This window comes from Larus michahellis, chromosome 14 (assembly GCF_964199755.1).
Source record: "Larus michahellis chromosome 14, bLarMic1.1, whole genome shotgun sequence".
Classification (NCBI taxonomy): domain Eukaryota; kingdom Metazoa; phylum Chordata; class Aves; order Charadriiformes; family Laridae; genus Larus; species Larus michahellis.
Window position 1 is genome coordinate 7,711,265 of NC_133909.1, and position 11,884 is coordinate 7,723,148.

The 11,884-nt window shown below is 53.1% G+C and overlaps 1 protein-coding gene across 1 annotated transcript in view; it reads left to right on the top strand.

The window, feature by feature from the left end:
- Positions 1–11,697, top strand: part of ACSF2 (acyl-CoA synthetase family member 2) — a 37,968-nt gene extending 26,271 nt beyond the window's left edge. The window contains exons 11-16 of the mRNA XM_074607906.1: positions 8,768–8,875; positions 9,021–9,172; positions 9,633–9,774; positions 11,093–11,203; positions 11,327–11,395; positions 11,483–11,697. Coding sequence (XP_074464007.1) covers positions 8,768–8,875; positions 9,021–9,172; positions 9,633–9,774; positions 11,093–11,203; positions 11,327–11,395; positions 11,483–11,533 — 633 coding nt within the window. The 3' untranslated portion in view covers positions 11,534–11,697. The remainder of the gene's footprint in view (positions 1–8,767; positions 8,876–9,020; positions 9,173–9,632; positions 9,775–11,092; positions 11,204–11,326; positions 11,396–11,482) is intronic.
- Positions 11,698–11,884: the final 187 nt, after the last annotated feature.

An 11,884-nucleotide genomic window follows, 5' to 3' on the forward strand; every position in this document is an offset into this window, starting at 1 on the left:
GAGGAGGTGGGAGCGATACAGGGTCATGCCAATGGCCAACGGCGCCGTAGTTGCTCTTGCAAGGCAAAGTTTTGGTTGAGGACTTCCAGATCTAGGCTGCACCTAGGAGCTGGCCCAGAAAGGGAGAGCAAAGACAATCTGAATTGCTGCTGTGTCTTTTCAACAAGCAGCGGAGCTTGATGCATCCAGAGCTGGTCGTGGTCAGGAGAACTATGCGAGGGGTTTTTCTCAGCACGTGGCACTGTAGAGCAGTGGCTGTTGCCTTCCAGCAAGGGATGGGGCAGTGGCAGAGCCTGCAGGGGAGCGCTGGGTCATGGGTGGTGGGTATGAAATGCTGGGCAGTGGTGCCCTGCTGCGTGCTCAGCTCAGATGAGGTGGATGGCAATGCCTGTGGCTCTCAAGATGAAGCTGGGGACAGGGAAGGGCCTGGGATGGTGAGGTAGCGGAGCACGGAAATCCCTGCTGGAGCTGGGACTAAGGTTTGCCTTGTCTCCCATCTTGGGGTAGCAGTGGCAGAGGTGAGTTAACACAGGGGATGTCCTTTGCTCTCCCAGTAGAGAAAGCAAAGCAGTTAAAAGCCCCAGCGCCTTCTTCTGTGAAGAGAGAGATCCAGGGGTTGTGGGGTGGGGTTTGGAAGTGGAACATTTTGAACTGATTTCCAGCCAGTTCCTGGCTGCAGCAAACAGCTGAGAGCCGAGCACATAACTGTGAGCTTGTTGAGATTTCTGCTCCTGAGGCTGGCTGCGGAGCCCCAGTGGAGCTTTTGCAGAGGCGAGACAGGCTCAAGAAAGGGAGGAAATCCAAGGGCTGACTTAGGACACAGACTGGCTTATTCACCGAGATTTCTGGGTTTTTCCATTGTTGCGATGAGGAATTAGCCAGCGCCGCCGAGCATGCTCCGGACGGTGTTATGCAAACCTCCTGGCAGCCCGCACTCTGGTCAGCAGCTGTCGGTCTGAACGGTGTTTCCATTGCATGACTAATTTGGGGGAGAAAAAGGGCTTCTGGGGTGTGAATGTAGGTTCTGGTGAGCCTGCGGGGCAGGTGGGGTTGGCCAAATGATGTCATGTAGGACTTCAGTGCAAACTGGGCCATGTCAGGCTTCCAGTGTTTGTCAGCCCCAAGGTGCAACACCTCGCCACTCACCTCAGCGCCGAGTGCTTCTCCTGCCGCATCTTCGGAGAGATGCTCAGACCGAAGGAGCTCCAGGCTCCTGCTGGAGGGACCTCCTGTAGGACTCTCTACTGTAGTTACTGTAGGATTTAAAACTCTTTGATCAAAACAATGGTATTTTTGCCTCTGCCTGATGCATTAGGCACCGCAATGGTCATGCACGTGCTTTGATCTCTTTGAGTGTCTTGGTCAGGAACTTTGAGACAGCAAAAGAGGAGATGGGCAGAAGAACCGTCCGTGTTTTCCCCCTTTGTGTCTTCAGGTTGATCAGGACTGAGAGTGCTCCTTACGCGTGTGCTGCTCATAAAGCTCAGACAGGGAGCTGGGTGACTGGTTGGAAAAGAAAAAAATTAACCCCTAAAGCATCATCTTCTGTCCACTGATTGATTTTCTTTTTTCTCTGAGCAGGTTCAACCACATTAGTCTTACTTGTAGTCATTCGATGAACAATTCCTGCAGTTACATACCAGCTATACCAGAGCAACTGATGGTCAAGATTTAAAATTCAGCCTGTATCTGCTGGACACTGAAGCTAGGCAGCTATCTGTGCTCCCTCCCTGAGTGTAACTGATGTCTTGTACTTGGTCTTCCCATCCCCTTGCAAAAAATACCAGCTTACCGCTTCTACAGAGGGTTTCTGCCAGTGTGGGTCAGACTGGAGCAAAAAGCTGGTGAGGGCCTTGCAAACTCCATCCATAAATACATCCCACCCATGTATATTTCTGGAACAAGACCCTTTTCAGAGGTTAAACTGCCCAGACCTCAAACCATCTTCTTGTCTTTCTTCCCCTGAAGATAAATTTCCCTTTCTCTACCCTTTATCTCTTTGCTGGCTGGGACTGCAGATTTTGGGGGACAGGGACATTCTCTCCCTGCAGGGATGTGTGCGCTGTGGCTGTGGACACAGGTAACACCCGTAGCTTCCTCGTGAAGATGCCGTGGTGTAGCTGCCACGACGCTGGTGCAAGCTGGGAAGGTGTCCCTACCCCAAGGGCTCCGTGCCAGCCCAGTGCCTGCAGCAGAGGTTAGGGGGTTGCTGGGTTATTTTTGGTCCCGTGGTGGGGTGGAAGCAGGGCAGTGCTGCTGGGGAAAAGGTGTCTGCTTCTCAGCTCCATTTCTCCAGGCAAAAATGTTGAATAAAAGGAAGTTCTTTCCCCTAATGTTTTTTGATTTCGGTGCCTCGGTGAGCACATTCCTGTGGTGGGAGCTGGTTGGCATCTGCCACGGCTGGCACCTCGCCCCTGGGCTCCCGGCTGTTTGTGTTTTGAGCTGCTCGCTGGCGGGGTCTGGTCTTCCCACACCGGGTTTTGCAGCCCTCGACTGGCCAGCAATCCTCAAAAGCTTGCCTGGGTCCTGCTCGTGGGTGGCTTGCAGTCTGGCAGTGACAATGGCAGCAGTGTCGGTGTTCCCTCTGCCGCGGTGGGATACCGCAGTGAGCTGGGTCCCGTCCAGCCCCCTGCCTCGCAGGTCCCCTGGGACCGGGGCTGCTAGGACATCGCAGAAGAGGCAGGATTATCCTGCCATCCTCTCTTTCTTAATAGATTAACAGTTCTGCAAACATTCCCGGTGCCTGGTAATTTGCAGACGCTGGACTCCCCTCCTCTTCTTCTTGAGGCATTGTGGGCTAAGCAAATAAATACAGTTTTTGAAACAGTATAAATATAGATTTGGGGTGTTTCTTTGGTGCTGCAGGTCAGAGGTGTTTTGATACAACATTGGAGATGGTCTTTTCCATGTTTAATCTTTATTTTTATTAATGTTGTCAGTTCTGGCATATCAAGACAGCTGCACATGCAGTACTCCAGGTTAAAATATTCCATTGCGCGCTTCTTAAACCTCATTCTGTGGCTTTTTAGGAGATCCAGGTCTGGTTTTGTATTTCAGTGCACATAGCAAGCATCTTCTTGGAGTGGCGATGGCGTAGCTTGGGGTCCAGGCTGGCAGTGAGGGCTCGGGCAGCTTTGGGGGGTGCCCTGGGGTACACGTGCTGTCCCCATGTACAGCCCACACAGCACCAGCCCTTGGGGAACTGAGCCCCTGCACTGGGTGCTGGGCAGGGAGCAGGGTAGGAGAAGGTGCAAGCTCTGCAGTGTCCCGGAGAGGTCGTCCCAAGTGCGGAGCAACCTGCAGGCAGTGTTTGAGGAGCCCTGGTGGGTGGGTATGGGGAGCCCCAGAAGGTCTCCAGGGTCTCCCCTCTTCCAAGCAGTACGTGAGAAATCCCCAGCTTTCAGTGATGCGCAAGTATCTCATCAGCGACAGTGGCATCTGGGGCTCTGACCTCAGACCAAATTATCATTTCCATTTGACATGCTTGAAGGGTACCCTTCACTGTGGGGCCCAGGCTGCGTGTTGAGCTGGAGGAGGAGGTGGTGGTGGGTACACCTCCTTCCTTCTGATGGTTTTCTTCCACTGTAGCATGGCCTCCACCCATTGATACTTTTCCAGTTTGGCTCTCCATTGATGTCCACCCACCCTTCCCTTCTGTCTGATCCCAGCAGCTGCTGCATGATGCTCTTGGCCTCTCCCCTGAAGCTCACCCAGCCCTTGCTGCCTCTCCCCAGCCCTGCCGTGTCCACCCTGTGAGGCACCGGGCACCCCCCAGCAGCCCGCTGCTCTGCCCAGGGCTAGGGCTGCTGTCCTCTCTGCAGCTCTCGCAGGCTCTGAAGAAGAGTGGAGCTTTCTTCCCTTGCAGGACACAACTGATCCATGCAAGACTTTACACTTTCCCAAATGTTCCCCAGGCAGGAGTCCTCACCATTCTCAAAATGGAAAATTGGCTCCACAGAGTGACAACTTCCCTGCTTGTCCTTGGCCAAAGTGAGACTTCCCTATCCCACCTCATTCTTGGAGAAGACCTGATGGGTAGGTAGTTTCAGTAGCTGCAGAAGCTACTACGGGAAGGTGCTGTGAGAACACATAAAACGCAGCGTGGAAGCAACAAGATCCTGGACTTCCAGCCATGTCTTTGGTGGGAGCTGAGCTCTCCAAATCCGTGGGGATGTGACCTTTGCCCCTAGGTTTTGCCGAGTTTCCTTCTCCAGCAGCTTTGAGCATTCTGATACCCACAAGCCAGTGGTTTTCTACCTTTGCAAGACACTTTGTTTCTGCACGTTTCCACACTTTTTCCTTTTAATTGCACTTTTCCTAACTGCCTTGGCACCCAGCACCAGGGAGGATGGAGTTAATGACATACCAAAGACCTTTTATTGAGCTGTGGATAAACCAGCAAGTAACTGCACACGCCTTTGCTGGTTGCCACCGGGCAGTGCTTCTGACATGCTGGCAGGACTGGGGAAATACTTGCAAGCCTCAAGACTTCTGCTCAGCCTGAAAAGAAGAGAGGCAGCTTTAACTCCAGACCGCGAGGAGCAGCTTGTCCTGCCTGTACAATAACGGGAGGTTAATTCTCAGCGGCAGCCTTCTGGCCCGGGCAAGCTGGGTTGCCATTTTTGCAGTGGTCTCCTCTTGAGGCAAAGCCATTGCGTGCTACAACACAAAGACGGTGCTTTGGGCACCTGATATTTTTGGGAACTTTTTTAAAGCCCCATCCAAACTGGGACTGTCTGGCAGCTCTCCGGGTGGGGAGAAATGCCAACAGGGTGGCCACCCTTGGAGGTTTGTCCTACAAGACCTGCTTGTTTGTGTCCTGACGTTTTTGACACAAAGATGGTACTGTTGCTGGGGAAGGAAATGAAATCTCGGTATGACATAGGCTGGACATGATCAGAAGTTGGGTTGTTTTTTTTTTTCAGCAGCGAAGTTGACCTGGAGGTTCAGGAATATTCCAATACAATTTGGGGTAGCTCCAAAGCAAGGAGACACATGTCACCAGAGGACAGCAAAACTCAGGGTGAAGTTGGTAGAGAGCAGCTGAATGAGGGAAGTTCGTTGCTCAGTTGAGAACAATTTGGAGCTGGCTGTGAAGGGAAGGGCTGGGGTTGACTTTGGTGGAGATATCTGAGGCAGGCAACACACTCAGCACGGGCTTAGGGATAATTGGATCCATCCGGCATGTTACACTGAGAGGGTTTCAAAGGGCCTCTTAGAGGTCCCTTAGCACATCTCTCAGGTTGCCAGTCTGCTTTCTGTTGTTCATTACGCCCTCTTTGAAGTCTGAAAATCCCTATTATTTCATGGTCAATTTACTGCTTTTTTCCGAGGCCAATATTGTCTTCAGCGAAGCTCAGTTTCTGTAGGTTTTAGTTTGGTGGTTCAAGCCCTGCCATCATCCTCCAGCGTGGCATAACCAGAGGGTGGTGACGAGGGTGCCAAGATCCTCCCTGAGCATCATTCAGGTCCAAGGGGGGGGTTTCCTCCAAGGATCTCATGCCCTCCTGCAGCCCTGACCTTCTGCTCCAGTCCCACCCAGTATAACCCCACTCGGGATACTGGTCATCATGAAGCCAGCCTTTTCATCGCAGCCTTTCAGCAGCAGTTGAACGCAGAGGGAAGTGGGTGTTTTTATTGCCGCTGAACGCTGGGGAAAACCGAGAAGCAGAGGGCTGATGTGACTCATTCCAAGTTTTGCAGTAAATAAGCAGCACGGTTGGGAAAAACCCAGGGTCTTCAGAGTCCCCGCTCTCCCCACCAGATCAGTCTGCCTCCCAAATGTTTACTAAAGAGACTGGAGTCTGATTGTTTTTACTTTATTTTTAATTTTTAGACGCTTCCTTCTTCGGGCTGTTTTGCCTGTTCCGCAGTGGCCAGTGTTTAAACAGCACTAGCAGGAAATGTTTTTGAAATGTGCTTTAAAAAACACAGTTCTGCTAAGATGTTCTTTTTATTCCCATTTTAGACAGAGGCTTAGGGTTCACAAAGAATGAATCTCTTGTCGGTAGGAGTCAGTTAGGTGGCAGTTTGTTTTAGAGCTGTCCTTGTCATTGTTGAAGGAAGGACTGATCTGCATGCTGGGAGTTGGGGGGGTCGCTTGTGGTCCTCACAGTAAAAAAAAGCTTTACAGTCAATTATATTCTGCACTCTTGTAGCTCCTCTCAAAGCCAAGGGTCCGAGCTGGACTCCTGGCTTCTGAAAAGCTTTGCTTTGACACAAGATATAGCTCCAGTGGAAATTATGGAGCTGATGCAGAAATTATTGGGTGAGGTTTTCTGGACTGAATTATGATGACAGATGACAAGGCTAGATGATGTTAAGTGTCCCTTTGGGTCTTGAAAACTATGAATCTTCATGGATATCTCCAAGCTTAAATTGGTACATGGGGTTTTGTGGAAGCGTTGTTTCATCTCGTGCATCACGAGCCGTGGCTGGGCTGGGACGATGGAGGCGTTGGAGGATGCTCCACGCGTCAGACGGGGGACGGGAAGGACAGCAGCACTGGAACAAGGGCTTGCTCCAGCCACTGCTTCGGGCACGTAGGTGGGGAAAACGCTATCCCAGGAGAGACATGCTATCTTGGAAAGGTCAGGAGCAACATCCTGGTGTCTGGCTGCAGAGAGCGGTGTGGGCAGACTTGGAGGGGAAGGCAGCTATCAGGAGCAGATTGAAGGCTGGAGGTTCAGACCTGCGTTGTTCTCTGGGCCGAGTCGGCAAGCCCGTTACTGAGGGTGTGAGGGTGTTTATAGGGACAAGCTCCTGGCCAAGGCACGGACAGCCGGTGCTTGGGGTACACGGCACGCTGCCAGGCATCTAGAGGAGCCTGGGGAGCCGCAGCACCCGCAGCATCGTCCTGCCAGGGAGCTGCCTGCTGCTGTGTCCAATTAAACTGCTGGAGCGACCCGGAGAGGCAGAAAGGGTTGACTCAGGGCTTGGCTGGGATCCTGGGACCAACACTGCAATTCATCCAGCGGAGTAAAACAAAAAAACAAAGGCGCTGGGATTTTTAATAAGTGTTTAAGATCTTGGATTTGTCTCTCGTCAGTCATTTGATCCAGCCACAGGACTCGTATTAGTGGGTGGGAGAGAAATCCTGTCTGAGCATTAGACGCTGTAGGTTTCCACCCCGGCTGGGAAGCTATCATTGTGTCTGGTAGGAGAAGCCTATTTACAGGCGCTCCCTGTGGGACGCCTGGCTCCTAGCAGAGCAGTTTGCACCAGATGGTCCCTGCAGCATCCTGGAGACAATCTCCTCCAAATTCCTGGCTAAGAGGAGGCTCCCGCAAATCTCCAGCTCTGATTCACGCTGACCCCGGTGCAGTCGAACAAGAGCATCAGCCGTTACGACAGACTGTGCCCAACGTGAGATCCTTCAGGAGCCCCAAGCAGCAGAAAGCGCCAAGTGCTCCCACCGGTATTACATATAGCTCATTTGGGATACACGCACGTTTTTTCAGGATGCCTCATCACAGTCCTTTGCAAAGTCCCTTGTTAATTTTGGGCACAGTGCTTGGAGTTCGGTGAGCACCGTGCAGAAGCCCTGACCGTGCAGCCAGCGGTGGAGCCCTGGGCATTTGCTCTGAAGGCACGACCCAGGTGTGGGTGCCAAGGCTGTAGGAAGATGGTGGGGCCCTGTTGCAATTCGGTGGGCCAGAGCTGCTCATGTGTCAGTCTGGAGATGTGGAGGAGAAAGGAGCAAACAGCATCAGCCCTTTCCCAGCCGTGCTCTGCCAGCGAAGCAACCATCAGTGACATTAGCGGGTGGGAGAGGAACCCTGCCTGATGACACACGATGTCCTGAGTGGGTTAGAGAGACCAGAGCAGTGGCTCAGCATGTCCCACCGCTGAAACACAGCTCCCAAGAGCTGGAGGTGAAGCAGCAATTCCAGCAATGGTGCTGTTGGTGCAGCTCAGAGCTGCCCACAGCAGCTCCTGCCCGGCTCCTGCCATCTCGGCAGGCCACTGAGTTGTGCATAAAGAGCTGGAATTTTCCTCTGAGGAGAAGTGACCTTCAGCTGAGGTGACTCAGAGCCTGCCGTTGGGATTAGCGGTGAGGGAGGTTTAGCAGCGAGAAGCTTTTGTCCTGCTGTGAGGCTTTCGGTCTGTAAGTTCAGCTGCGCCGGGCATCATGCAGCCTCGTGATGCCTTTCCGAGGGTTACAGGAGCTGATGTCTGCACAAAAGGATGTGGAGCAAGCGGCCGTGCTACGGGACATGCAGTCTCCCACAGGAGCCCACTGCTGGCTCCAGGCTTTTTCCAAAGCGATGTCCGATGTGCTCTGAGCTGTAGAAGATGAACTCAGCACCTTGCGTAGATGGCTGTAAGGGCACCAAGGCAACATCAGTGTCTGGCAGAGATGGTAGGGAGTCAACAGGACAGGGCTTGGAGAGACATAGGTTAAAAAAGAGGAGGGTGAACCCTGGGGTCCTCCAAGACAAGTAGTTGGGGTGTGAAAAGTACAGGACACCCAAAGTGTTGTGAGTGGTGGCGGTCTGGAGCACAGCGATGGAGGTGAGGAAGGCCAGGGCAGGCAGGTGCAGTGCTGCTTTAGCTCCTGGCTCTCCAGGACTCTGGCAGGAGTGTCTGGAGAGCTTCATCCATGGGCCAGGAGAGCCGAATGCTTGCTTGTCACCTGAGTGACTTGTGAGAACATCCTCCTCCTGCCCCAGTCTTCCCCGTGCTTATCAATAGCTTCACCTTTCCCATGCCTGGAGCTGTACACTCCTTTTTCCCCTCTAGGCACATATCTTCTCTTGTGTTGCAGGTTGCCTATGGGACCACAGAAAACAGCCCTGTCACCTTCATGGGATTCCCCAATGACAGCATCACCAGAAAAACTGAGACGGTGGGATGCATCTTCCCCCACACGGAGGTGACCATGACCCTCCCCACCTGCTCCAGGTCCTCTGCCTGCAGCAGACTTTGGACCGTCCTCCCTGTTTCGTGCTGGAGTCGGGGCAGGCCATCACGTTTGGCTCAGACGTCCCCTCCTAAGCCCTTCGTCTCTTGAATTGCAGGCAAAAATTGAGGATCCAGAAACAGGGCAGCCTGTGCCTCTGAACGCTCCTGGGGAGCTTCAGATCCGCGGCTACTGCGTCATGCTGGGCTACTGGGACGACCCTGCCAAGACGAGAGAAGTGCTCACTGCTGAGAAGTGGTACAAGACGGGGTGAGTCTGGAAACAGCCCTGCTCCTCCCGGTCTGTCCTGCTGGATGGGGACGGGTATGTACAGGAGCACCTTGGCTGAGATTTCCAAAGTAGGGGAAACTGGCCCAATTTAGCCCTCCGATCTCTCTGTGAAAGTTCGGAACAGCTTTTAGCACAGAGCCCTCGGTGCCCAGTGCCCCTGGAGGCGGGGATGGTCACCTCGCTACGGGTGCGATGGAGGTGCTGTGGGGGTACACAGCAAGGGCAGGAATCGCCTCCCGCCCGAGCCCTGATGTTTGTGTGGATGCTGCCGGTGGCAGTGTCTGTATCAGGAGCTCTCTGATTTCATCCATGTGTTCAGGTGGCGTCTCAGCCGTTACCCTCCGGATACCCTGACCTGGCCTCCAGACCAGGCTGGGTGGGAGCATCAGCCGTTCTTCCACCCAGCTGGGACAGGACTAGGAGTGTGGTGTTGTTGCAGGGACCTTGCAAGCCTGGATGAACACGGCTACTGCAAAATTATAGGCCGTTGCAAGGACATGATTATTCGAGGAGGAGAGAACATCTACCCAGCGGAACTCGAGCAGTTTCTCCACACCCATCCCAAGGTTGAGGAGGTCCAGGTGAGCAGGGGGAGGTGAGGTCAGCAAGCAGCCATGGTTCCTGTGGTGGGAAACCTGTACACAAAGCTGCTGGGACTGCTGCCTGGGACCTGGTTGTCTTCCTGTGTTTTCAGCATCTCCCTTTGTGTAATACTGGTTGGCAAGCGGGAGGGAAAGGCTCATGGCATGGAAGGGGCAGGCAGAGCTCCTGGCATGGGGCACATCGGTTCGGACAATCCCCTCATGCACCAGCTTCACGTCTGCAAAGTAGTGACTGTCATTCTTCTTCAGTTGTTAAACTGCCTGTCCACTTTCATAGCTCTCTGAAATTCTTACTTGGAAAGCAGTCTGGAAGGAAAAGCTTTTACTGATAATTAATTACTAAACTCCTAAATCTAAAAAGACTCCTCCAGCAAGTCCCTGGAGGTGAGGAGTCAGACTTGGTTTCACCCCTTCACAAGACAGCGATGATTTGCAGCATTGAGCAGCTGCTCCCAATCTGCCGGGATTGTTCTCCTCCAGGTTTTGTGCCAGACAAGTTTCCCCATAAATAAACCGGTTATTTAGTCAGTGTTGTGCCTGTGCCAGGCTAGCATCTCTCCCTGGAACAGCCCCAGTGCAGATGGGTTGCAAACCAGCCCTGTTTATGTAGTTTCTAGGGCTTTATGTCACTGCTCTGGACTCAAAAGGATCGACGTGTCTGTAGGATTTCGAGATACTGGTTCAAGGCGGGGAATGACAGTAGGACTCTTGTGAAATGGTGTGAGCAAACTTTAGAGAGAGATCAGGCTTGGGAAGCCCGTCTCCTGGTGTCACGGGCAATGGTTCGCTAAGACTTGCCATTATAAGGGTTTCAAGTAATCCTTTAATTCCACTTCATCCCTCTCCTGCTGTTTCATCGGGAGATCCCAAAGCACTTGAAGCAGCCTCCCACGTCTCCCTGCTGGTCGTGAAACCTGTTGCCCCATTTTTGGGGGAAGCAGAGGCACACAGAGGGATGACAGGTCCACGTTGCAGCTATGGTGAGCTGCCGCCCGGCTGGTCTGACTCAGCCCTCGCTCCAGTGATTTTGCAAAACCGAAGGAAGACGCTGGTGTCTGGGCACCCAGCCTGCTCTGCCGCCTTTCCTCTGGTGGGGAAGTCCTTCCAGGAGGGTTCCATGTCGTGTAGAAAGCACTGGTGGGATGGTCAGGCAGCCTAGGCTACCTGCACGCAGTCCCACGCCACCACTCCAGCATCCCGTGGCGTGGGTCAGGGCTCGCGCTGTGGGCCAGCAGACATACCCTGTGGGAGGAGAAGGATATCCCCAGGGGTCACACCATCTGTCTGTCCCAACCAGGTGGTTGGTGTGAAGGATTCGCGGATGGGAGAAGAGATCTGCGCCTGCATCCGAGTGAGGGCTGGGCAGAACTGCACCGAGGAAGAGATTAAAGCTTTCTGCAAAGGGAAGGTGGGTCTCCCACTCTGCCCAGTAATTCAGTCCCTGACAGACCAGTACACCCAGTGGGTAGTGCCAGCTGGGCTGGCTACGCTATTCTGGCAGGTTGTGTAGCGCTTGGTTTTCTCTTCCCAGATCTCCCATTTCAAGATCCCACGTTACATTGTGTTTGTGAGTCAATACCCGCTCACCGTCTCAGGCAAGGTAAGAGGGGCTGGGGCAGGGCAGGAGCCTCCTGTCCCATCTCCCGTCTGAGTCTCTCCTCCTCCTCCTCTCTGCACTTTATTCCAGATTCAGAAATACAAATTAAGGGAGCAGATGGAGAAGCACCTTCAGGTCTGAGCTTGGGAAGGCAGAGCGAAAAAACAGGATAAATCAGCCCCACTTCAGCCAGCTTTGCGTCAGCTTTTCACCTGTGCCTTGGGCTACGCAGTGGAGACCTTCTCTTCCCGACATCAGGCTGATGGCACTTCTAGTTAATAAAACAGAGCTCCTTTTTTCCCCCAGTTGGGTTTGTTTCTTTGCCAACAGAAATACTGCGGTGTGAGGAAAGGATGCTTATTTCTGGAGTTCTCTCCTGTTACTGAAAGACCTTATGAAGGCTTTAAAATCTTGCATCTCTGAGTAATTTGGCTGCAGCCATTTCAGAGGACTTTGCGGGCCTGAACAGATGCTGGTAGATATTTTACTGAT